Here is a 23,687-nt window from a genome sequence, read left to right as displayed (position 1 = left end):
GTTTGCCATATTCTTGTTCTCAAACCATGACCTCAAATCCTCGCCCTACAATAAATATTCGACGTGTTATGGTCGCCCTCATTGCCGGCATCCTCATCAGTATCGTCGCCGTCTACACTGACAATACGGCCCACGACCGCCGCAACACATTTAACGTAACTCGTGCCTTTCTCACCGGGTTCAAGCTCACCAGTACCACCAATGGCTTCCACGCCCTCCACTACAGTGTTGCCTTTACCGTCGCCGTCCAAAACCCCGACCGCCACTTTCGCCACGAAAACATTCAAGTCGTTGCTTATTACAAACGCCAAAAGTTTGCCACTGCAAAATTGACTTCTTTTCTCCAAGTGCCGAAGAATATAACTCTTGGGACGCTTTCGTTTGAAGGGCAAGTAAGCGGCTTCATTGCCAGCGTTGAAGAAGATGCAGGTGGAGCTTACGAAATTGACGTCGAACTCTCTCTTCGAAACAGTTACTTCTTCATGTCACCTATGGAGTTCGTGTATCCGAATACGGCGTCTAGGGTCACGTGTGACTTGAAGGAGAAACTATGTCGTGCAACCAAGAAGAAGTTATGTCCTTTTGCGAATAGGGCGTCCAACGTCCCTCATTAATATGCATGACCAATGGGATCATGGGATCGATGGAGAGGATGTTCTGTCCTTTTTTTATATAGGGTTTGATTATGTATATTGGATTTTGTTTTCTTAATTCGTAAGCAGAATGTATACATTGGATTTATTAGGAGTGAACTGACGATTTAGTTCTTAAATTATTACTCGAGTGAAAATTAAATTTATGTATTGAATTTTCGGAAAGTAAGTGCATAAACTCATTAAAAACAATCAATTTCATCTTTTGAGATTTCAAGCCTTTTCATCTAATTCTTGTAAACCATTAGAGACACTGCATGCATAGAACCACATGTATATTACAACATGCATACGTAAAGGAAGTATGCTTACCTGAAGAAGAACTTGCCATTGCTGTAGGAAATGAGAAAGAGTTCTACACTCTTGTCAAAACATCCTTGATATCAGTCCTATTAACTGATGCTCAGGATATTCCATATTAATTAGGGTTTCGATATAATCCTACTTGGTATTGAACTCTTGTCAAAACATGATAAGGTTACTTGAATATAATTGCATGTTATTAGGGCTCCTAATCTTAGCCAAATAAAAACGTGATTTTCTCAACGTGATAACTCATAAACAGAATAACAAGTTTGTCAAGAACAAAAAATCATTCTCCTTGACACTCACAAACTTACAATTCTCTGTGTACTTAAATTACGTGGCTTGCTAATAACGTACTTTAAAGGGTAAATTACACTTTATCACTTCAGGTTTGAGATCAATTTCAATTCCTTACAATATCTTTAAAACATTTCACTTTTATATCTCAAGTACTATTTTATTTCAATATAATACATCTGTTACATTTTCCATCAATTGATCCGTTAAGAGCTGATGTGGCTGCCATATTTGTGTCACGTGGCTGCCAAATGTGTGCCACTTGGCAAAAAAAAAATTTAATTTAAAAAAAAAAAAAAAACTGAAAACGCAAAACCCACCCCCACCTCCCTCGCAACCCCTCCCCACCCCTCTTCTCCCTCCCGAGCCTCCACTCTCTTCACCTCCCCTCCCATCCAAAAACCCACCCCACCCCCCTTTCTCCCTTCTCTCATCTGCAACCCCACCCACCCTTAGCAAACCTAACATCATCCAGACCACCACCAACCAAGCACCGAAAAAATTCAAAATTTGAAGGACAAAATTAAATACATACCTTGTTGTTGAAGCTGACTGACGAGCCCACTTGGTGATGCATCAGGGAGCAGGGTTCGGATGGGGGAGAAAGGTGAGTGCGAGTTGCAGAGGAGAGGAAGAAGGTGGGTGTGAGTTGCAAAGGAGAAAATGGTGGGTGGGGTTACAGATGAGAGAAGGGAGAAAGGGGGTGGGGTTGAAGAGGAGAAAGGGCTCGGGGAAGGTGGGGGTGGGGTGGGTTTTTGGATGGGAGGGGAGGTGAAGAGAGTGGAGGCTTGGGAGGGAGAAGATGGGTGGGAAGCGGTTGCCGGGGAGGCGGGGGTGGGTTTTGCATTATCAGTTTTTTTTTTTTTTTTTTTTTTGTGAAGATTCAGGTTTTTTTTTAAATTAAAAAATAATAATAATTGCCACGTGACACATATTTAGCAACTATTTGGCACAAATGTGGCATCCACGTCATCTATTAACGGATCAATGAATTGAAAATGTTACGGATGTATTATATTGAAATAAAATAGTATTTAAGGTATAACAATTAAATGTTTTAAAGATATTGTAAGGAATTGAAATCGACTTCAAATTTAAGATGGTAAAGTGTAATTTATCCCACTTTAAAGGATAAAATTATCACTTCGAAGACCGTGATCTGACGCTGTTCTTTTGGGTAACTACCCTTTTCGCGAGAAAAAGGAAACAGCCCACAATGACTGCAAATTTTGACTCAAAACACAATTACAAAAACAGGTTTTAAACCATACTAAAAGGGTTTGATATTTTTTTATGAAATATGTTATCCACACATTCTATTTTATTTTTCACACATTTTTGATAATTTATGTTCGTTGATCATCTTCAATTCAACTGATTCGACAACTGAAAATTAAAAAGACGTGTAAAAAGTAAAATAGGGTATCTGAATATCACACCTCTTTTTTATTGGTTCTTGACCTTGAGACATGAGTTATGTTATCGGGGATGGTGGGAAGGGGTTTTGCAAATGGGTTTGTTCTTGCTGCAGATTCTTGAAAACATTGGGGCTCAGAAATGTGATAGGGCTACATAACATCATCATTGAAAGCTCGTCTTGGGACTCATTCCGGGTTGAGTGTTCCTCTTTCTTTCAACTTCAACTATTCCATCTTAAGATCTCTAGTGAGAAACATGATGATATAAATATAATCTGGGATATTGATGAGTATCTACCGTTGATGGAAAATTCGTTGGAAATTTCTGCTCCCAACCTCAAGTATTTGGAATGGGATGGTGGTATGATGAATCATCAGCATCTGGCGAAGTTGAAGTTCAATGTGGTTACACACCTACACCATTACTTAAATAATATCTCATATTCTATTCCGTGATGGCGATATTAGCCTTCAAGTTCAAAAGGTGAAATTTTCTGCTTACCTTATTGTCCTTGTTATTTTGGTTATTTGGGCTAGTTCGAAGTAACAATGACACATTTTAGTCATTTTTAAAGTTATTCCGTCAAATTTATGTAGCGTATTCTACTAAATTGAGCTTAAACTCCTCATCTATGCATAGAGCATTTTTACCAAATTGAGCTTAAGTAAGTTCCATAGAACTTTAAAGTTCTTTGTCCAAACAAAGAATTAGAGTTTTGACATATTATATGTAGAATATTTTTTTGTTGAATTGATTGTTTTTTAATTTTGTAGGCATCTTTATTTGATAAGGGAAATTGGGAAAGCCAGAACCTTGATTTAATATCTCAGCTGAAGGGGGTAACGTTGGAACTATCTTACGGGTCAAATGAATCCGAGTTGCAATGTTTTTGCTTGAACATGCTCAGGATTTGAAGAAAATGGTTGTGGAGGAGTTCAGGAGCGAGAGAAAATCATTTGCGCACCACGACTGTCTCGTATTGCAAAGTATCAGAGTTTGTGGTTCCAATAGAGAGATTTTTTTGATCGTCATATGATATGTGTGCCTAATAACTTAAAAAATATAATGTTTCACTACTTACATAAAAACACGTGATGTACCACACCCGTTCTCGTCATAATTAAAAATTTTCCGTTCCAATGTTGAGATGTCAGGGTTTAGTCACATAATTACGCAAGCAATCGAGTGTAGATCTTGACGAAGATCTCTGCTTCTACTTCCTACTTTAGTCTGTGATGTGACTGACGGGCCTAGTTTTTCTTCTCTCACATTTGGAGAAAGATTATCTTCCCTATTTTTCTCCCACTCTTTCATTTTTCTTCTGTTTGAACGGTCACGTTTAAACTACGCTAACATCTTATATTAAATTTTTATAAAAATAAAAATAACAATAAAAAGCATGAGAGGAAATGATAAAAATGGATGGAAAAAAAAAAAGAAAATGAGAGAATCCTAGTCCAATGTAGGAGAAATTTTTAGTTATGACGGAAACACAAGTGATATACCACGTATTTTAACAAGAATGGTGTGAAATTTTATTTTTTAAGTTATTAATTTTTTAACACATATATCATATAATTTATATATTGACATGTGATGTACCATATTGTGTACCGATCTCATTGAAAAATCTATCGCGTGGAGATACCAATGGCGGTCCTTGTGCTATTGGGCTTATATTTCCAATGAAAATAGGTAGACCTAGCTGTAATTTGCTGTCAATTGCAACTGATTGACATACTTATTTTCCATTTTTAAAGAAAGATACGAGGTGACTTAAAAAGTAAAATACACAAGTTGTAATTTTTTCCCATTTTTAATGAAAGTTTATTTTCTGTTTAAAGAAAAAAAGTAAACTACACAATGGTTCTTGAATTCATACACAATTTTAAATTTGATTTCTGAACTAAATTTTTATTAATTTACATTCTTGGATTTTATTAATTTTTATTAAAAAAAAAGATAAATTAATTGGAATTGAATTCGTGCTAGGTTCACCAAACCTTACCATAATTTATAGATGGGGCATTTTGATCTAGATGCTTGGTTTTTTATTTTCTTAGACCAAATTAATTTCGAACTCACTATATATAATTATATCCTTAAATTGAGAAGGGATGAAATTTCATAAAATATAGCAATAAATTAATTAATATTATTGATTGCATTTTTGACACAAAAATGAATTTGAAAAACACATATATTTAGAATATAATTGGATTGTAGGATTTAATCAAAAGTGAAAACATTTTATTCTGAAATTGAAAGAATAAATATTTAATTTAGAAAAGTCAAAAAATGAAGCATTGATTTGATTCTAATAATTAACTCGAATTTACATCTTAGAGCAAGTCCACCAGAGGTGGAATAGCCCAGCACAAAGTACAAAAATCAGGCTGGGAGCCAGTCAATCCACTCTAGCCCACCCTTTTGCTTGGGACGCAGCCCAAGCTGGTCTTCAGGGCAGCCCAAATTTGATTGAGCAAGGAACCGGGCAATTGGGTTGGCGCGTGCCTTTCACGCGGCCTTCATGGCGAGTAGCCGACAGACGTTCAGAGATTGGGCCTGCCTTGCAGGCGCACTCACACCCCACCCCGGGTGGGCGACGTGGCGAAATGTATGCTGTTGGATTTCCAACGGCTAGTTTTTGTAGACCGTTGGATTTCCAACGGTAAAAAAAATTAAATTTGACTTTTCAAATGGACCGTCCAATCACATATCAACGGTCCACGTTTTTTTCCCCAAAAAATTAAGAATTTCACTTTTAAAAAATACATAAATTTTTTAATAAATTTAGATATTATTATTATTATTATTTTATTTTTATAAATTCAGAAATTAAAAATAAAAATATTATTTTATAATAAAAAATAATAATACTTTAATAAAATGGACTAGGTTATTTTTTGTTAGGGGTGGAGATGTTTTGGTCTATTACTGTTCACTGAAGTCTATTACTGTTCACTTGAGTGGATAAATGCGTTGAGTGCTGGCACAAAATCATTAAAGTGGACTTGCTCTTAGAAAGATGTAAATTTTATTTTTAATTTTTTCACGTCTCAAATTTATAGATTTTTACTAAAAATGGTTTTTATGAAATTAACCCACGATATAAATAGAGTCCTCTCATTTGACACTAGTTGCCTTTGATACAAACCGTTTCTCTTCCTCTTCCCTGTCGATCAAACTTCCATGGAACCCCTTGCTGAAGGTGCTTCTGCCAATCTAAATGTCACTTTGGACAGGTTCAGTGCTCTTCCACGCGAAGTTGCTCATCACATTTTGTCATTACTTCCCATATCCGACATCACTCGAGTTGGCATGTTATCCCAAAAATGCAGAGCCTTTTATCTGTCGACTCCCACATTGAACTTCACTGAATTCCCCTCGGAGTCCACTCGCACCTTCAACAGCCGTTTGGAGTTGATGGCTTCCTTGGACAAGTTCTTCATGCGTCGCCACCATAACAAGGTACAAAGCTTTTCTCTGGATTGGGTTTCTGAGTTCGAACTTGGGGAAACAGATATTGAAAGTTGCTGCTCTGTTGAAAAATCTAGGGTTTTGGGTTGGATTGAAAATGCACTGACTTGCAACGTTGAAAAGCTTGATTATTTCTTTACAACTGCGATGCCAACCCTAGACGATATTATTAGCGAGACCCAGATAGATTTTCCTTCATCTGTGTTTGTTTCTGGGTCTCTGAGGTCTCTTTCTCTAGATATGAAGTGTGCAACTCTTAAAGCTTCCACATTTTCTGCATCTTCTATCTGTAATCTGGTTTTTCTGAAGCTGAGAAGTGTTACCATGGAAGATGATGAGGGTTTTTGCAAATGGATCTGCTTCTGCTGCAGAAATATTAAGGAGTTGAGGCTCGAGTGTGTGATAGGTTTACGAAAAATCGACATTGAGAGTTCGTCTTTGGAATCATTTGGTGTTGAGTGTCCCTCTTGTTATGATCTTTGCCATGTTAAAATCTCTGGTGAGAACGTTGAAGATGTGCATATAAATTGGAATTTTAATGCTCCATTGCCTCGGACGAATTCGTTGGAGATTTTCGCTCCAAATCTTAAGGGTTTGAATTGGGTTGGTTATATGATGAATCACCAGAATCTGGGGGAGTTGAATTGTTTGGAAGAAGTTCAGATTTCTCTCATGGCTGATGGAGTAGATGATCCCGAAAGCAAAATACATGAGTTCCTCTCTAGCATTCGCAGTGCTAAAACACTCCGTATTGATCAAGGGACTACAAAGGTAAAGAGTACGAAATTGAGAGGATACAATCGGCTTACTGATCTAATTCTTTTTGTAGTGTTTAGGGTTTTATTATCTTTTCTATTTGATTTGATAAAATCCTTTGGCTTTAATTTTGTTGTAGAATCTGTTCAAGGATGGTTACACACCCCCAATATTACATGAACTCTGTTACTTGAATGTGACTATTTGGAGCGGTATCGATGACAAGGTTGTCCCGGCGCTGGCCTCACTTTTTAAAGGACTCCCTAATTTGACTACTTTGGAATTGACGGTATCTGATCAGTTACCCTTCTTCTTTCGCACTGCAAATGCGGCTACTGTAAGTGAAAATCTATGTTCTCTCCAACATGCGGAGTAAATTTTACCATTGACAATCTTAGTTATCATTTCTTACTTGGGAACTTTAATTGAAATGCTTGTTTGTTAATTTTCTAGTCATCTGGATTCGATAGGCAATATTGGGAACGCCAGCACCTGGAGTTTGTTTCTCAGTTGAAGTATGCAATCATAGAGCTTACTAACGGGTCTAATGGATTCGTGCTTGCAAAGTATCTGCTTGAACGTGCTCAGAATTTGGAGGAAATGCTTGTGATTTGCCTGCCCAATCAATGGAATTTCGCAAGGAAGTTGAGGAGCAGCCGGATTATTTCTTCCAATGCTGCAGTTGGCTATCTGGAAAAAAGTGGGGGTCGTACAGGGTTCTAATCACCCAACTCTACATCCACATTTTGGGGTTTCAATGTTAAATCTAGTAGGTTTTGTTTTCCAGCTATGTGTTATTAGAACGGAACTGGGCGGTTGATCCTGTATGCTTTGTTCAAGGATATGGAGGATGGGAAGTTCGGAACTGGATGATCGATCGTATGTATTTTGTTCAAGGATATGGAAGATCCATATCTTTTTTATTAGTATTAAGTTCTTATGCAACTTTTATTTCAAAGTCTCCTTCGCTATGAACTTCACAGTGTTTTGCCTCTAAAGAAAGCAGGTCTGTCAGGTTGAATCTCTGAGATTTTTAAGGTCAAAACGGTGTGCCCAATGTGTTATGTGAATTGGTTTTTGGATTGTGAAAACTTGGGAATCAAGTAACGCCTGGATCCTGAAAGTTTGTCCAATGTAAAATCTACGATCAGTGTACTATGGTGAAACCTCTCTAACGTAATACTATAAGAGTGCATTTGTTGCACCAGACTATCTCGGATCGGAGTAGACTAGCTTTAGGGACTAAGCTGGATTGTCTTAGATTAGATTAAGCTGGACTAACTTAATAAAGCGTTTGATGCAGTGTCGGATTAAAAAATTATATAAAATAACAAATTATAATATTATATTATTTAATATATATCTAATAATATTTTATTATTAATTCAACTTTGTTTTTCCCTAAAAGTTCGAACAAACACTTCTACCTCTCTCCAGAAATTTTTACTTTTGTTCCTCTTTGGTTCCGTCCCCAATTCTTGCTTTCCTCCCATCATTTTCCTGCAAAAGGCTTCAATAGCAAGTTTCCTGCAAAATCGTTCCCAAAGGTACCTTCTCCTCCCTCTCTGTCTCTTAATCTCTCTTCGTCCCCAACTCTCTCCCCTTCTCTATCCATTTTTCTCCGGAATTTTCTGGAGAAAAGGGAACCTTTATGGGAATTTTCTGGGAATTTTCGAAAATAAGGTAGAATTTTTCTATTGAGATTGTTGATGTTATTGTTTTGCTTCTTCTTTTTTTTTTCTTTTTTTTTTCGGATTTTGGTGGTTGGATTTTGAGATTTAGGTTGTGAGTGGGTTTGGGCTTCAAATCTGGGCAGATGGAGTTGCCCAGAAGCATGGAGACTTGCAGCTTTCATACGACATGCAGACAATTTTGAGAACGGGACTAGCAATCCCATAGTTTTTGAGGGGTTTCACGAAAACCGGCTAATCCCATGGTTAGTCGGGGCGAGTGAAGGTTAGTGCCATTAAAGTTAGTTCCAACAGGTACCAAACATGGGACTGGACTAACCCTTAGTCCAGTTCAATCCAGTGAGAGTTAACGAGGGCAAACAAACGCCCCCTAATGGAATAATCTAAAATAATTAAAAAAAATTATGTTAGATTAGTCATCGATATGATTTAAACTTACATCATCCTGCAAAGGTTCAATATTTTTTTATTACTGTGGTAAAGGACCTATTGGCCGGAATTATTATTTTTTAAAAATATTTTGTGGTTTGGAGGAAATATATATAGGCTCAACTTCTTTAGTTTCACATAATTAAAAAAATAATTAACAATAACAAAATTGTTACTTAAATAGGTTTTTACCAGGCACCCACGTTGGGCTTTTTGCCTACGAATAGGAGCGTTTTTCTCACTGGATTTTTGTTACCTAACTAGGTTTTAACGAGGCACCCACATTGGGCTGGTCATATCCTTGATGACGTCATCTAGACTTTTCTTTTGACTTTGCATTTCTCACGCATTTTTCCTTAGGCTATCTCTAACCAAGGGCTGGCCAAAGGGCTCTCTCCAAAATATTAATATTTTAATGAACATTACATGACCATATTTGCCTTCATCTCCAACCGAGGGCCAAAGGGCCATAGGGCTTGTTTTATCCCTGTCACAAAAAACCGTCTCCAACCAAGGGCCAAATGGTCAAACATAATTTTTTATTTAAATTTAAAAACTACAACTTATATTTAAAAAATATAACTTAAATTTAAAAACTACATGAATTGTTTAGGTATTTATAGGAAAAAAATTTAGAATTTTTAAGAATTAAAAAAAAGGGCCCACCAATAAATAAAAAAAAATTTGAATTCAACAGTAATTGGCGTTAATTAACCGTTGGATTCAAATTTTTGTTTAAGCATTCTTGTTGGATATAACCAACATGAATAAATTTATATTAAATATATTCCTGTTGGTTATATCCGACATGATTGCTGGAATTTATGGCTAGTCCCGGGCTGGCTGGCTAGCTGCATGCGACTAGCCCTTTGGCCCTTTCAGATTATGTGGGGCCCATGACCCTTAGTTGGAGACGGTTTTCGGGCTATTTTCGGCTTTTGGACCTTTCGTTTGGAGATGGCCTTAGACTATGGATTTTGTTCCTACTCGAGTTTTTGCCATAGCCTTAGGGTTTTTATAGTGAGACTTTCTACTTATGCAAGTTCCTACCTTATTGAGAATAAGCGTTGTTCCTTAAAATTAGTGTCAATAAGTCGACTTCCTCAACTTCTGCATGATGCTAAATTTACCTTGAGTATTTACACACAAAAGGGAGAGTGTTGTAAACATTCCTAGTTTAAGTGTGATTGTGTAAATCCTAAATTAGATTTGATTCTATGTATTATTTCCTATTGTATCTTGTATTCCTTGGGGATGAAGGAATATCTTCTCTCCTTATATTACTATGAATAAATGCACAATGTAGGAGGGATAATAACACACATTCTCCTACAATTCTACAAACACATCTCTCTCTTTCTCCTCCTTGCCGCTGACCCTCTCTCTCCTTATCAGATAAAATAGACCACAACAAAAATAAAAGTTTTTATTCTTCCTCTAAACATTGAAAAAAGTAAACTGATCGAAATTCAAATTCCCCTAAAGAATGTGTTTGATTTTGATTTTTCCCCGAAATTTCTTTTAAGAAAGACTTAACATTTTTAGCTTATTTATCGCATATTGTCTATTTTCTCATCTCATTCAAATTTCCATCAAATATAATATACGCGACAACTTGACCATTCCCTATGCACCCCACCGTCTCATACCTCCTATACATGTCATCTTTTATTATTATTATTATTATTACTAGTAGATGAGCACACACTTTGTGTGTGTGAACAATTTCATTTTATTTTTTGTCTTCCTCTGCTGCAGGTTCGTGTTTGTTGCCACTTTCCCATTTCGCAGGTTCACGCTTGTTGTTGCTGCAGATCTCCAGTGGCCTATGGCTTTCTACTTTGGTTCGAAATCCCCGTGATGGGTGTCTCTTCTTGGTTTATGCACAATAGAGAAACAAAAGCCAAAACCAAGAAAGATAAAAAGAGTTTTAAACCAGAACATGGTATCCTTCATGTTAAGGCAGCTAATTACGATTTTACCTTATAGGCAGCATCAACGTCACTGTACGCAAAGCAAACCTTAATCGGCTGCCTCTCACGGTAGGAGCTTGGGGTCTAGACGGCACCTGTCAGATTATCGGTCTTGCTGATGTAGCGGTGTGAATGCTATCGTCGTTTGCCGGCTTTCTAACTCCCCCCACCTAAATTATTAAATTATTAAATTTCTTCATGATTATTTACAAAACCTTCCTTATGCAGTCAATAGGTACATGACAAACAATTGAAAAGAAAAAAAATGATGTGAGAAAATAATTTTCCTAAAAACATGTTTGTACCTGTTGGAGTCTTCCAAGCGATGAATATCGTAGCCGAAGGCTTTGGAATAGAAGGTTGTGGATTTGGCAACATCCTTCACGTAAATCACCGTGTAGGCAAACACTGTGTTTGTCTTCGACGCCATCGCCATTTTTTGTTTTTTGATCAAGTTTTGTTTCTTTGATGTGTTTGAGCTTATATTCAGGGGCTTTCATCAGATTTTCTTTCCTCCTCGCCATCAACCCTTTTGTGCTCCTCTCCTTTTTTTTGTTTTGTTTTTGCTTTTGCTTTCTTGCCTTGTTGCCTTTTGTTCTTCTATGTCTCTCCCCCCACATTTTTCGCACTTTGAAAAGGAAGTGGGGGCAGTCAGTTTCACACTTTGCCAACTACCGTTAACCTCTCTTTTTAGGGATATGATTGTCTTTTTGTCAAAATGAACAAAATTATTATTTTGCCCTCTTCATCTCAACATTGTGTATTAAAAAAATGAGAGGCAAAATTGGAAAAAGTTGGCAAAATAGTTGACAAAGAGGATTCTCTTAATAATAGTATATATTATAGTATTACTAGCATATGTTCACACACGGAAAGCCCATAAACCATTTTAGAACCCGTACCCATATTTTGATGGGTTAAAACCAATTTTCCCCTTACTTTAACCGATGCCATAGAAATTAGAAAACCCCTGCAGGAATCACACGAGCAGGACACCCCCAAATGCGCAAAATTAGGTTTAGGTTTTCGAGAGGGGAACTTGCAAATCAATCACATTTCCAGAATCTGCATCGACCTAGTCCGGCTTGCACATCCTCCTAGTCTTCCTAGTAAGCAGAATCTGGGTATGTTCTAGTTTCCGACCAAAAGAACGCATCTTTACTTTTGTTCATTGTAGAAATGAATCAAATTGATGTTCTAGTTTCTGTATAATTCAAATTTTCTGTGAGTGAATTGAAAGAGGGGTTTTCCAGATAATTTATTTCTGACTAATTACTGGCGCAAGTTAATGGATACTGGAAGTTGTGAGGGTGAGCGAGTTGATGGTAAGAGGAGGATGATAGACAGATTTAGTAGTCTTCCTGACCATGTTGCCCACCACATACTTTCTTTCCTGACTATCTCGCACCTTGCTCGTTTCGGCTGCGTGTCCAGACGATGCAGGGAACTCTATCTGTCAGCTCCATTTTTGAACATTGATGAACTTCCTCGTTTGTCTGATGCCAAGTGTAGTAAGCTGCAAAGGTGGTTGAATTGTATGGATAGGTTCTTCTTTCTTCGTGGTAATAATAAGATACAGCGCCTTCGTGTTTGTTGGATGAGTCACTTTGTAGACGTTAGTGATAGTGATGGTGATGGTCATGTCGATGACGATGATGAGGATGATGATGAAACACTGTGCTCCTGTGATGAGTATTTTCGAATGATGTCATGGATACACAATGCAGTGCGGTGTAATGTTGAGGAGCTTGATCTTGATATTGGTCCTGGAGAGGCGATAGCTCCGGTGTTTCCGTCCTCTGTCTTTCTTTGTCGATCTTTGACGTCTCTGTCCGTGGACCTGGGTCCTATAGTGCTTCACGTGCCTTCTTTTGCGTTTTCCTCTAATCTCAAACACTTGAAGTTGAAAAGCGGCATAGTAGAACAGGGGTTTTCCAAATGGATCTCATGTTATTGCAAATGCATTGAGGAGTTGACTCTTGATGGAATTCATATACGAGATACCACCATTGAAAGCTCGTCTTTGAAAAAATTTTCTTTTGTGGGGGACAATTTAACTGACACAGTTGACATCAGAGGCAATAAACTTGAAGAAATAGTTATCGACTGGCTGCTTCACTCTCCTAGAGAAAAATCGTTAAATATTAATGCCCCAAGTCTTAAATATTTGAGTTGGAAGGGGAATTTGATGGAAAGCCGAAATATCGGAAAATTAGAATTCTTAGAAGAAGCTGCTATTCTTCTGAAGCCTGAAGTAGATGGCTCTAGCGATGTACTTGAAGTTCTTTCCAGTTTATGCCGGGTTAAAGTTCTTAGCATAAATGAAGCGACAATTAAGGTACTGTGAACCAGAACTCTTTAGATCAGACTGATATATTTTTGTGTTGGCAATTTGAACTTAAATCTTCTATTTATTTCTTGTATGGGGTGATAGGGTAAGCTAATACATATTGTTCTCATGTATCAGTAGACTTTTAAGCTTGAAGACGGATATTGCTTTTTATTAGTCTTGTTGAAATGAGTCAAAGAAATTGTGAAACATTATTTATTGCAGGCTTCATATCGGGAAGGATCCATTCCAACATCGTTTGATAATGTTTCATCTCTCCATATACATATTAAAAGCTTTGGTGATGAGTTGGTCCCAGCAGTAGTCTCTCTTTTCAAAGGAATGCCCAATCTGTGTACTTTATACATGAATTCTAAGCGCCCTCTTTATGGCGATGAATATGATGTAAGTTAAAGTCTGTTGCTACTTGCTTCCTTCTCTCTTGCCTTGTTGTAAAATGTATCCTCAGGCTCATATTCATCACGGCCTTAAGATAATGCAGTTGTCCTTTCATTATATTTGGTTTAGACTCGTTGGGAGATCCCCAATTGATTCCATTCTCTTTTTTCCCTTGCAGGCATGTGGGTTTAATATGGGATATTGGAAGATGCAAAACTTTGCTTTTATTCATCAGCTTAAGGAGGTTTCCATTGAGCTTTCTCACGGGACTAATGGAGTTGAGCTAATCAGGTATATACTCGAGTATGCCCAGAATTTGGAGACAATGCTCATAATTCATTTACCCCAATATTTGGACGAGCTTTTGACGAAGTTAGACAAAACCAATAACATTTCCAATGCCATGATTTCCTTTAAGGAAAGTCAGAATTGGGGATGAAGAAATCTGTCTTGGTACTTTAGGGAACTTATTTATGCTATAATATTACCACCTTATTGTGAATGTTGACAGATCCGTTATGGCACATCGAACTAAGTTTTAAGAAGTTGACTAGCAATGTTCATGTGTGCCATGATTCTTTTGTTTGTTCTGTATCTACTATCAGATCAATGGAATCAGTTTCAGTAAGCATTTCGTTTTGAAGTAAATTTTCTTGCTGTCCTTGAGCATTACTGTATTGGTTGACTACACATGACTGCATTCGTAGCGCCATTCACATCTCTGTCTCCTATTTCTCCGCTGTCCTAATTTCTCATCCACGGGCATCCCCAAACACGTCCAAGCCACGAAGAATTTCGGGGGATACCAGTTGAAAATTTACATAGCTTTCGGTTGGTAACTTCTGACCTTTTAGAATGAATTCAATACTAACCTGCCAAAACACCATTTCTTACCGAAAAATTAAACAGTATTAGTAGAGCTCTTCTAATTTAACTTCACGTTTTCGACTGTCTACTACCAAAAATTGCCTTGTGGTCATATTATACGACTAGCAGTATGAACATCGTTAAAAATGATGCGCAATAAAAAACCCGATGACGATAAGGAATGCTTCTGCGGTGAGGATGCTTCACAGGCCCTTCGTGATCGTTTGATGAGTCGTGGTGCAGATGGTGAAGATGATTTTCTGTTTATGTCATGCGTCCAGAGTGCATTCAGGTGTAATGTTGAAGAGCTTGATCTCGACATCGGACATGGACGTACCAAGTTTCCGTTTTCTTTCTATTCCTGTTGTTTTCTTGCCTTCTCCTTTGATTCATGGGAGACTCAGCAGAAAACAGCACCGGCTAATTTCTTATTCTGGCAGCAAATCGAACTAGACATGGTTTCCTGCTCTGCATTGTATTTGAGGTGCATTGGTGAAAACACCTATATCAAAACTCTCCATAAATAAATCACTAGATCGTAATATTAACTGGCACTGGCGGAAAAGTAATTCAGTGGTAGACATAATTAGTTTGATTCATGGAAGGAGTTGATGCTAATCCTCCCGAGAGCAGAACAATGGTAGACAGAATGGGTGATCTCCAGACCATGTTGCCCATCACATCCTTTCCTACCTTATTATCACACACCTGCCCAGTTTCGAATGTGTCTCGAAACAATGCCAAGAACTGTCCAGTTTCCGTCTTCTGTCTTTCTTTCTGGATCTTTGAAGTCTCTATCTGCGGATCTCAATTGTATGGTTCTTCATGATCCCTCCTTTGAATTTTCCTCTAATCTCAAATTCTTGGAGTTGCGCGAGGGAAGAATAGAAGAGGGATTTTTCAAATGGATCTCATGTTGCTGTAAATGCTTTGAGAAATTAATGCTTAAAGATCTTACTGTGGAAACTATCACCATTGAAAGCTCGTCTTTAAAAGCATTGTATATTGATGGTGACGAGTCTCTTCGCATACTTAACATCTCTGGTCAGAAACTTGAAAATATACATATCTGCTGGAGAACTAGAAATCCTGAAGAAAAATCTTTAAATATTTCTGCTCCGAGTCTTAGATCCTCGGCTTGGACGGGGAGTTTGATGAATCACCCAAGTCTGAGTAATTTGGAACTGTTAGAAGAAGCTGCAGTCTTTCTGAATCCGACTACATGTTCTTGACCAGGTGTTTTGAGTTTTTTTGCAGTTTACGTAAGGCGAAACTGCTGTTTGTCAAGGAACCGACCATTAGGGTAAATTTTCATCTCTCTTTGGCATAGGTTTGTATCACTATTGTTTAAGGCTTGAGGTTTATGCCAAGTTTTGCTGAAACAAGTAAAAGGAAAATGAGAAACATGATTTATTGCAGGTCTGTTATCGACAAGCTCTTCGAAAGGGATCCATGGCGGCAGCAGCACTAGATGACTCTTCGTCTCTGCGTATACATATTGAAAGATTTGTTGATTGAGTTAGTCCCAGCACTGGTCTCTTTTCCAACGACTGCCAAATATTGATTTCTGGTACGGAGGAGTTGAGCTAGCATAGTATATGCTCGAAGGATGATGTCTTCGTAATCTTGTCTTTTGAAGTTAATAGATCAACTAGCCTTTGTTCTGACTAAAGTTGAGAGTACATCACTTTCATGATTTTACTTCTAACCAGTTTCGTAGTTTTGCCACTAGCACTACGATGTAATGATATTTCTCTCGACTTAAAAGTGAGATTTTAGGTTCAACTTGACGAGTTCAATAATGCTTAAGAAAGAAGACAACAAAAATACTTGAGAAAACCAACAAAATCTTGAAACGATGCTTCCGATAATCTCAGCATACAAAGGTTTCAACATTGCAACATAAAGAAATCCTGAACGATCGGAAGTACATTCTTCTATCTCTTGATTGGTTTTTCTTGAAAGAAGAGAGCCGCGGCGGCATTGGAAATCTTGCTTTTCTCTAACTTCCTTGCAACTTTCTCCAAATCCTGGGGTAAATAAACAATGACCATTTTCTCCAAATTGGGAGCACACTCAAGCACATACTTTGCGAACTCTATTCCATTAGACCCATTGCAAAGCTCTATGGTAACCTGCCTAAGCTGATAAACAAATGCAAGGTTTTGCAACTTCCAGTATTCGATATCAACCCCAGATGTCTGGAAAGGAAAGACGACAAGATGCAAATCAATTGACAATACCCAGAAAATATCAAGTTGAAATCATGAATATCATGCCAACAAAGAGCGGGGGGAGCAGGGTTAAACTTACATTAGATTCAGGGGCCTCAAGAGGTAGATTATAGTTCATTAATAACAAATTGAACAGATTAGGCATTCCCCTCAAAAGGAAGACAATTGCTGGGATCAACTCATCAACGAAGCTATCGATACCCATACCCAAACAAAAGGTATCATATAATGGAGCTGGCCTGGATCCACCCCTGAAATTGTCCTGCAATGTTATAGATCACGTTTCTCAGTGTTTAATTCCTTTCTTTTCAGAAAAACCTACAACACAGATTTGTAAAACTAAAAACAAAATGAGATTGTAAGAAATATAAACTAGTGAATCCTATCATTGACATACCACAAAGAAGTAATAGAAAAGAAGTCCGAATGACTCTGGTTCACTTTACCTTAATGGTCGCTTCATCCAAAATAAGAGATTTAGCCCTGCATAAACTGTCAAGAACCTCAAATACATTGTACTTGTCATCCCCTAGAGAATTCACGCTGAGTGCAGCGTCTGCCAAGCATTCAAATTTTCCCAGATTTGGGTGTTTCACCATGTTCCCAACCCATTTCAAATGCTTGAGATTTGGGGCAAAGATATTTAAGGATTTGTTGCTGGCTGAGGCAAAATACCAGCATACAAATAAACCTTCAAGTTTCTCACACGAGATGTTAATATGGCACAGGTCAACAGAAAAACCAGAAAATCTCAGTTTTTTCATAGACGAGCTTTTGATGGTCATAGTTTCTATCCCATGAACTTCTCGAAGATTTAATTCCTCAATGCATTTGCAGCAACAGGAGATCCACTTGAAAAATCCCTCATTTTCTATAACGATTTTTTTCAACTCCAAATACTTGAGATTAGATGGAAAAGTGAACGAGGGAGTCCTAAGAATCATCCAATCCACATGCAGCACTAGATACCTCAAAGTTTCACATTGAAAGACACAAGATGGAAGTCTTGCTTTTCTCTAACTTCCTTGCAACTTTCTCCAAATCCTGGGGTAAATAAACAATGACCATTTTCTCCAAATTGGGAGCACACTCGAGCACATACTTCGCGAACTCTATTCCATTAGACCCATTGCAAAGCTCTATGGTAACCTGCCTAAGCTGATAAAAAAATGCAAGGTTTTGCAACTTCCAGTATTCGATATCAATCCCAGATGTCTGGAAAGGAAAGACGACAAGACGCAAATCAATTGACAATACCCAGAAAATAACAAGTTGAAATCATGAATATCATGCCAACAAAGAGCAGGGGAGTGGGGTTAAACTTACATTAGATTCAGAGGCCTCAACATGTGGATTATACTTCATTAATATTAAATTGAACAGATTAGGCATTCCCCTCAAAAGGAAGACAATTGCTGGGATCAACTCATCAACGAAGCTTTCGAAAGTCATACCCAAATAAAAGGTATCATATAATGGAGCTGGCCTGGATCCACCCCTGAAATGGCCCTGCAACGTTATAGATCACATTTCTCAGTTTAATTCCTTTCTTTTCAGAAAAACCTATAACACGGATTTGTAAAACTAAAAACATGAGATTGTAAGAAATATAAACTAGTTAATCCCATCATTGACATACCACTAAGAAGTAATAGAAAAAAAAGTCCGAATGACTCTGGTTCACTTTACCTTAATGGTCGCTTCATTCAGAACAAGAACTTTAACCCTGCATAAACTGTCAAGAACCTCAAATACATTGTCCTTGTCATCCCCTTGAGAATTCAAGGCAAGTTCAGCGTCCGCCAAACATTCAAATTTTCCCAGATTTGGGTGTTTCACCATGTCCCCAATCCATTTCAAATGCTTGAGATTTGGGGCAAAGATATTTAAGGATTTGTTGCTGGCTGAGTAAAAGGTCCAGCCTATATATATACCTTCAAGGTTCTCACACGAGATGTTAATATGGCAGAGGGCAATAGAAAAACCAGAAAGGTTCAGTTTTTTCAGAGACGAGCTTTTGATGGTCATAGTTTCTATCCCATGAACTTCTCGAAGATTTAATTCCTCAATGCATTTGCAGCAACAGGAGATCCACTTGAAAAATCCCTCATTTTCTATAACGATTTTTTTCAACTCCAAATACTTGAGATTAGATGGAAAAGTGAACGAGGGAGTCCTAAGAATCATCCAATCCACATGCAGCACTAGATACCTCAAAGTTTCACATTGAAAGACACAAGATGGAAGCGGTTCAAGCTCATCAGAATCAGATACATCCGTCTCAAGATCCAGCACTTCGACCTTACACCTAACCGCATTTTGGATCCATGTGAACATTCGGGTACCTTCGTAGCAATCACGACCACAGAAGCATGGTGGTTCTTCACCCTCGTATTCCTCAAGCTTGTATTCCTCATGCTTAAACCAACGAACACGAAAGCTCTGTATCCTACTATCCCCGCGATGGAAAAAAAACCTATCCAAATAACTCAACAACTTGAGCCGGTAATAACAAGTGGACGTATTCGCTAACGAAAACCCATCGAAGTTCAACTTAGGGGATGACAGGCAAAGCTCTCTGCATCTTTTAGACACACAACCGAAGCGAGTGAGATCGGTCACGGTAAGAAAGGAGACAATGTGATGGGAAATCTGGTCTGGAAATTTGCTAAATACATCTATTATACTCTCACTCTCACTACAAACTCCTTCGCCTCGGGGACTTGCAGTAGCTTTTAACTCACCCTCGCTTTCCATGAAAGCTAATCAAAATCCGAATTTAGGGTTTTGCAAAAGAAGATGGCTTTTCAGTTTCTACTACGAATCACGGAGAATTTAACAGTAAAGCATCAATCAAGTTATGCTTCTCTCTTTGCACAGTGAACAGAAATGAAGAAATGCCAGCACTCACTTACCCATCTCGATCGTACCCACCATAAGTCCATCAGCGAGCCGGAATCGGCGGTGCGCTCCCATCATCCTCCGTCCCGAATCTGGATCTTGAAGAACCCTAAATTTGTTGATTTGGGCCTTTTGGGTGGTGTCGTTTAAGCGTTGGTGGTGTGTGAGAATTGAGAGTGGCGTTCTGATGGTTCCTAGGCTTTTATAGTTTCAGTGTTCTGTCGATTACCTCTAAATTTGTTCCCGCAAATTCGAGTCCCGATTTGCCGCGTGAAATTTTCTTTCGGCCACCCCAAAACCTTATTTACTTTTTATTTTTTCGACATCACCCGCCGAAACCTATATTATTCAAATTTATTTTAGCCTTTTTTTTTTAAGACAACAATATATTTACACTGAGGAAGAGTTATTTGGTTAAGAGACAAAATTATTTAAACTTCACTCCTTGGAAATATGTAAATCTTTTTCTAGAAAATAAAAAAAGAAATGTGGCTAACTATAAGAACATAAGGCTCGTTTAATACACATGATTAGATTAGAATAAAAAACTAAAGTTTAAGGTATATTTAAGGTGGAAGTGAATGATTTTTCATTTGGAGGGGAATCAGATGGAGGACATTTAAGGCTTTAAGTTTTATTTTATTTTTTGAATAAAAGATATTATCTGAACTAACGGAGATGAGATGTGTTTAACCTCACAATGAGTTAACAATAATATGGTTTAAATTCAGTTTTAACGAGAATTAAACCTAAGAACTCTCACTTACAAGTAAAAATGAATACTATTAGACCGTAATACTACCGAATCTTCCTTTAAATTTGTAATTATTATGAAATCTTCCTTTTTTTTTTCTTTTTTTTTAACAAATCCCAAATTATGGAGATTTGGTTTCACGCTTCAAAACATGATAACTGTTCAGCCCAGTAAGAATATAGACAGTCTACAGAAATATCATGAATCATGAATCATGGGCTTGTCAGCTTCCCGCGCAATATTAACCACCGCACCGGCCACCCCCTCACCACCCGCACCGGAAGCAACCTTGTCGGCACACTGATTGTCAAGTGCAAGAAGAGATCATAGAACTGAAAGAAAAAAAAGAAAAAAAAAACCAACAAAACGCAAATGAAAACTAGGCATGTTTACGTGCATTGCGTGATTGCGTGTTTTACAACTTTCACAGACTAAAACGCAAATGCAGAAGCCAAAGAGAGAAGCTCATACAGGAGCAATTCCAAAAAGCCTTCAGAAGACAAACCACAGTATCTAATGCCACAATTCTTTTCGAGGAATATTAAGGAGAATGGTGAAAACGATCTGGGTATCAGAATGTGTATACGCGCTATTGTGTTCTTCGTACTGTATGTAAAATCTCGAAGGATGATGTCTTCGTAATCTTGTCTTTTCAAGTTAGTAGATCAACTAGCCTTGGTTCTAACTGAAGTTTAGAGTACATCACTTTCATGATTTTATTTCTAACCAGTTTCATAGTTTTGCCACTAGCACTACGATGTAATAGTATTTCTCTCGACATAAAAGTGCGATTTTAGGTTCAACTTGACGAGTTCAATAATGCTTAAGAAAGAAGACAACAAAAACACTTGAGAAAACCAACAAAATCCTGAAACGATGCTTCCGATAATCTCAGCGTACAAAGGTTTCTACATTGCAACATAAAGAAACCCTGAAAACGATCGGAAGTACATTATCCTATATCTTGATTGGTTTTTCTTGAAAGAAGACAGCTGCGGCGGCATTGGAAATCTTGCTTTTCTCTAACTTCCTTGCAACTTTCTCCAAATCCTGGGGTAAATAAACAATGACCATTTTCTCCAATTTGGGAGCACACTCGAGCACATACTTCGCGAACTCTATTCCATTAGACCCATTGCAAAGCTCTATAGTAACCTGCCTAAGCTGATAAACAAATGCAAGGTTTTGCAACTTCCAGTATTCGATATCTATCCCAGATGTCTGGAAAGGAAAGACGACAAGACACAAATCAATTGACAATACCCAGAAAATATCAAGTTGAAATCATGAATATCATGCCAACAAAGAGCGGGGGGAGCAGGGTTAAACTTACATTAGATTCAGGGGCCTCAAGAGGTAGATTATAGTTCATTAATAACAAATTGAACAGATTAGGCATTCCCCTCAAAAGGAAGACAATTGCTGGGATCAACTCATCAACAAAGCTATCGATACCCATACCCAAACAAAATGTATCATATAATGGAGCTGGCCTGGATCCACCCCTGAAATGGCCCTGCAACGTTATAGATCACATTTCTCAGTTTAATTCCTTTCTTTTCAGAAAAACCTATAACACGGATTTGTAAAACTAAAAACAAAATGAGATTGTAAGAAATATAAACTAGTTAATCCCATCATTGACATACCACAAAGAAGTAATAGAAAAAAAAGTCCGAATGACACTTTACCTTAATGGTCGCTTCATTCAGAACAAGAACTTTAACCCTGCATAAACTGTCAAGAACCTCAAATACATTGTCCTTGTCATCCCCTTGAGAATTCAAGGCAAGTTCAGCGTCCGCCAAACATTCAAATTTTCCCAGATTTGGGTGTTTCACCATGTCCCCAATCCATTTCAAATGCTTGAGATTTGGGGCAAAGATATTTAAGGATTTGTTGCTGGCTGAGTAAAAAGTCCAGCCTATATATATACCTTCAAGGTTCTCACACGAGATGTTAATATGGCAGAGGGCAATAGAAAAACCAGAAAGGTTCAGTTTTTTCAGAGACGAGCTTTTGATGGTCATAGTTTCTATCCCATGAACTTTTTGAAGATTTAATTCCTCGATGCATTTGCAGCAACAGGAGATCCACTTGAAAAATCCCTCATTTTCTATAACGATTTTTTTCAACTCCAAATACTTGAGATTAGATGAAAAAGTGAACAAGGGAGTCCTAAGAATCGTCCAATTCACATGCAGCACTAGATACCTCAAAGTTTCACATTGAAAGACACAAGACGGAAACGGTTCAAGCTCACAATCATATACATCTGTCTCAAGATCCAGCACTTCGACCTTACACCTAACCGCATTTTGGATCCATGTGAACATTCGGGTACCTTCGTAGCAATCACGAGCACAGAAGCACGGTGGTTCTTCACCCTCGTATTCTTCAAGCTTGTATTCCTCATGCTTTAACCAACGAACACGAAAGCTCTGTATCCTACTATCCCCGCGATGGAAAAAGAACCTATCCAAATAACTCAACAACTTGAGCCGGTAATAACAAGTGGACGTATTCGCTAACGAAAACCCATCGAAGTTCAACTTAGGGGATGACAGGCAAAGCTCTCTGCATCTTTTAGACACACAACCGAAGCGAGTGAGATCGGTCACAGTAAGAAAGGAGACAATGTGATGGGAAATCTGGTCTGGAAACTTGCTAAATACATCTATTGTACTCTCACTCTCACTACAAACTCCTTCGCCTCGGGGACTTGCAGTAGCTTTTAACTTACCTTCGCCTTCCATGAAAGCTAATCAAAATCCGAATTTAGGGTTTTGCAAAAGAAGATGGCTTTTCAGTTTCTACTACGAATCACGGAGAATTTAACAGTAAAGCATCAATCAAGTTATGCCTTTCTCTTTGCACAGTGAACAGAAATGAAGAAATGCCAGCACTCACTTACCCATCTCGATCGTACCCACCATCAGTCCATCAGCGAGCCGGAATCGGCGGTGCGCTCCCATCATCCTCCGTCCCGAATCTGGATCTTGAAAAACCCTAAATTTGTTGATTTGGGGCTTTTGGTAGTGGGGTGGGCGTTCTGACGGTTCCTTCCTAGGCTTTTATAAGTTTAGTATTTTTGTCGATTTCCTCTAAATTTGTTCCCGCAAATTCGAGTCCCGATTTGCCGCGTGAAATTTTCTTTTGGCCCGCCAAAACCTTATTTACTTTTTACTTTTTATTTTTT

General features: G+C 38.0%; 5 protein-coding genes and 1 long non-coding RNA gene across 7 annotated transcripts; 4 read left to right on the top strand and 2 right to left on the bottom strand.

The window, feature by feature from the left end:
* Positions 1-26: 26 nt before the first annotated feature.
* Positions 27-614, top strand: LOC114821141 (NDR1/HIN1-like protein 10). Its single transcript, XM_029093057.2, has one exon. The coding sequence runs from the start codon at positions 27-29 to the stop codon at positions 612-614; it is 588 nt and encodes a 195-aa protein (XP_028948890.2).
* A 5,203-nt stretch (positions 615-5,817) lies between these two features.
* LOC103454019 (F-box/LRR-repeat protein At4g14103-like) lies at positions 5,818-7,862 on the top strand. Of its 2 annotated transcripts, none has more exons than XM_029093241.2 (3): positions 5,818-6,926; positions 7,051-7,248; positions 7,365-7,862. In XM_029093241.2, the coding sequence occupies exons 1-3, from the start codon at positions 5,868-5,870 to the stop codon at positions 7,632-7,634; spliced, it is 1,527 nt and encodes a 508-aa protein (XP_028949074.2). In that variant the 5' UTR covers positions 5,818-5,867; the 3' UTR covers positions 7,635-7,862. The 2 variants fall into 2 exon arrangements, with proteins under 2 accessions (XP_028949074.2, XP_008391830.3); XM_008393608.4 differs by having other exon boundaries at positions 7,382-7,518.
* Positions 7,863-11,870: 4,008 nt separating this feature from the next.
* Positions 11,871-14,360, top strand: LOC103454018 (F-box/LRR-repeat protein At4g14103-like). Its single transcript, XM_029092145.2, has 3 exons — positions 11,871-13,342; positions 13,559-13,738; positions 13,911-14,360. Exons 1-3 carry the CDS (start codon positions 12,293-12,295, stop codon positions 14,169-14,171), a joined length of 1,491 nt encoding a protein of 496 aa, XP_028947978.2. The 5' UTR covers positions 11,871-12,292; the 3' UTR covers positions 14,172-14,360.
* A 1,403-nt stretch (positions 14,361-15,763) lies between these two features.
* Positions 15,764-16,384, top strand: LOC139191330 (uncharacterized). Its single transcript, XR_011575343.1, has 2 exons — positions 15,764-15,902; positions 16,019-16,384. It is a non-coding gene; the product is annotated as an uncharacterized lncRNA (long non-coding RNA).
* Positions 16,385-16,426: 42 nt separating this feature from the next.
* Positions 16,427-19,942, bottom strand: LOC103454014 (F-box/LRR-repeat protein At3g59190-like). Its single transcript, XM_070812019.1, has 5 exons — positions 18,523-19,942; positions 18,160-18,342; positions 17,280-18,048; positions 16,913-17,095; positions 16,427-16,800 (listed from the first exon to the last, which is right to left on the bottom strand). Exons 1-3 carry the CDS (start codon positions 19,588-19,590, stop codon positions 17,812-17,814), a joined length of 1,488 nt encoding a protein of 495 aa, XP_070668120.1. The 5' UTR covers positions 19,591-19,942; the 3' UTR covers positions 16,427-16,800; positions 16,913-17,095; positions 17,280-17,811.
* A 1,337-nt stretch (positions 19,943-21,279) lies between these two features.
* Positions 21,280-23,646, bottom strand: LOC139191329 (F-box/LRR-repeat protein At3g59190-like). The gene is made up of 3 exons (XM_070812018.1): positions 22,180-23,646; positions 21,822-22,004; positions 21,280-21,709 (listed from the first exon to the last, which is right to left on the bottom strand). The coding sequence occupies exons 1-3, from the start codon at positions 23,242-23,244 to the stop codon at positions 21,446-21,448; spliced, it is 1,512 nt and encodes a 503-aa protein (XP_070668119.1). The 5' UTR covers positions 23,245-23,646; the 3' UTR covers positions 21,280-21,445.
* Between the last annotated feature and the right edge of the window lie 41 nt (positions 23,647-23,687).

Source organism: Malus domestica, chromosome 14 (genome assembly GCF_042453785.1).
Source record: "Malus domestica chromosome 14, GDT2T_hap1".
Lineage (NCBI taxonomy): Eukaryota > Viridiplantae > Streptophyta > Magnoliopsida > Rosales > Rosaceae > Malus > Malus domestica.
Note: the sequence above shows the minus strand (reverse complement) of the source record. Positions and strands in the feature narration are given on the sequence as shown.

Excerpts from the sequence above, each read along its gene's own strand:
- LOC114821141 (XM_029093057.2), top strand. The coding sequence starts at position 27 with ATGACCTCAAATCCTCGCCCTACAATAAATATTCGACGTGTTATGGTC.
- LOC103454019 (XM_029093241.2), top strand. The coding sequence starts at position 5,868 with ATGGAACCCCTTGCTGAAGGTGCTTCTGCCAATCTAAATGTCACTTTG. Across the intron at positions 6,927-7,050 it reads TTGATCAAGGGACTACAAAG|AATCTGTTCAAGGATGGTTA; the intron begins GTAAAGAGTACG and ends ATTTTGTTGTAG. Across the intron at positions 7,249-7,364 it reads GCACTGCAAATGCGGCTACT|TCATCTGGATTCGATAGGCA; the intron begins GTAAGTGAAAAT and ends TTAATTTTCTAG.
- LOC103454018 (XM_029092145.2), top strand. The coding sequence starts at position 12,293 with ATGGATACTGGAAGTTGTGAGGGTGAGCGAGTTGATGGTAAGAGGAGG. Across the intron at positions 13,343-13,558 it reads TAAATGAAGCGACAATTAAG|GCTTCATATCGGGAAGGATC; the intron begins GTACTGTGAACC and ends TATTTATTGCAG. Across the intron at positions 13,739-13,910 it reads TTTATGGCGATGAATATGAT|GCATGTGGGTTTAATATGGG; the intron begins GTAAGTTAAAGT and ends TTTCCCTTGCAG.
- LOC103454014 (XM_070812019.1), bottom strand. The coding sequence starts at position 19,590 with ATGGAAAGCGAGGGTGAGTTAAAAGCTACTGCAAGTCCCCGAGGCGAA. Across the intron at positions 18,343-18,522 it reads TGAATGAAGCGACCATTAAG|GGCCATTTCAGGGGTGGATC; the intron begins GTAAAGTGAACC and ends ATAACGTTGCAG. Across the intron at positions 18,049-18,159 it reads TTGAGGCCTCTGAATCTAAT|ACATCTGGGATTGATATCGA; the intron begins GTAAGTTTAACC and ends TTTCCTTTCCAG.
- LOC139191329 (XM_070812018.1), bottom strand. The coding sequence starts at position 23,244 with ATGGAAGGCGAAGGTAAGTTAAAAGCTACTGCAAGTCCCCGAGGCGAA. Across the intron at positions 22,005-22,179 it reads TGAATGAAGCGACCATTAAG|GGCCATTTCAGGGGTGGATC; the intron begins GTAAAGTGTCAT and ends ATAACGTTGCAG. Across the intron at positions 21,710-21,821 it reads TTGAGGCCCCTGAATCTAAT|ACATCTGGGATAGATATCGA; the intron begins GTAAGTTTAACC and ends TTTCCTTTCCAG.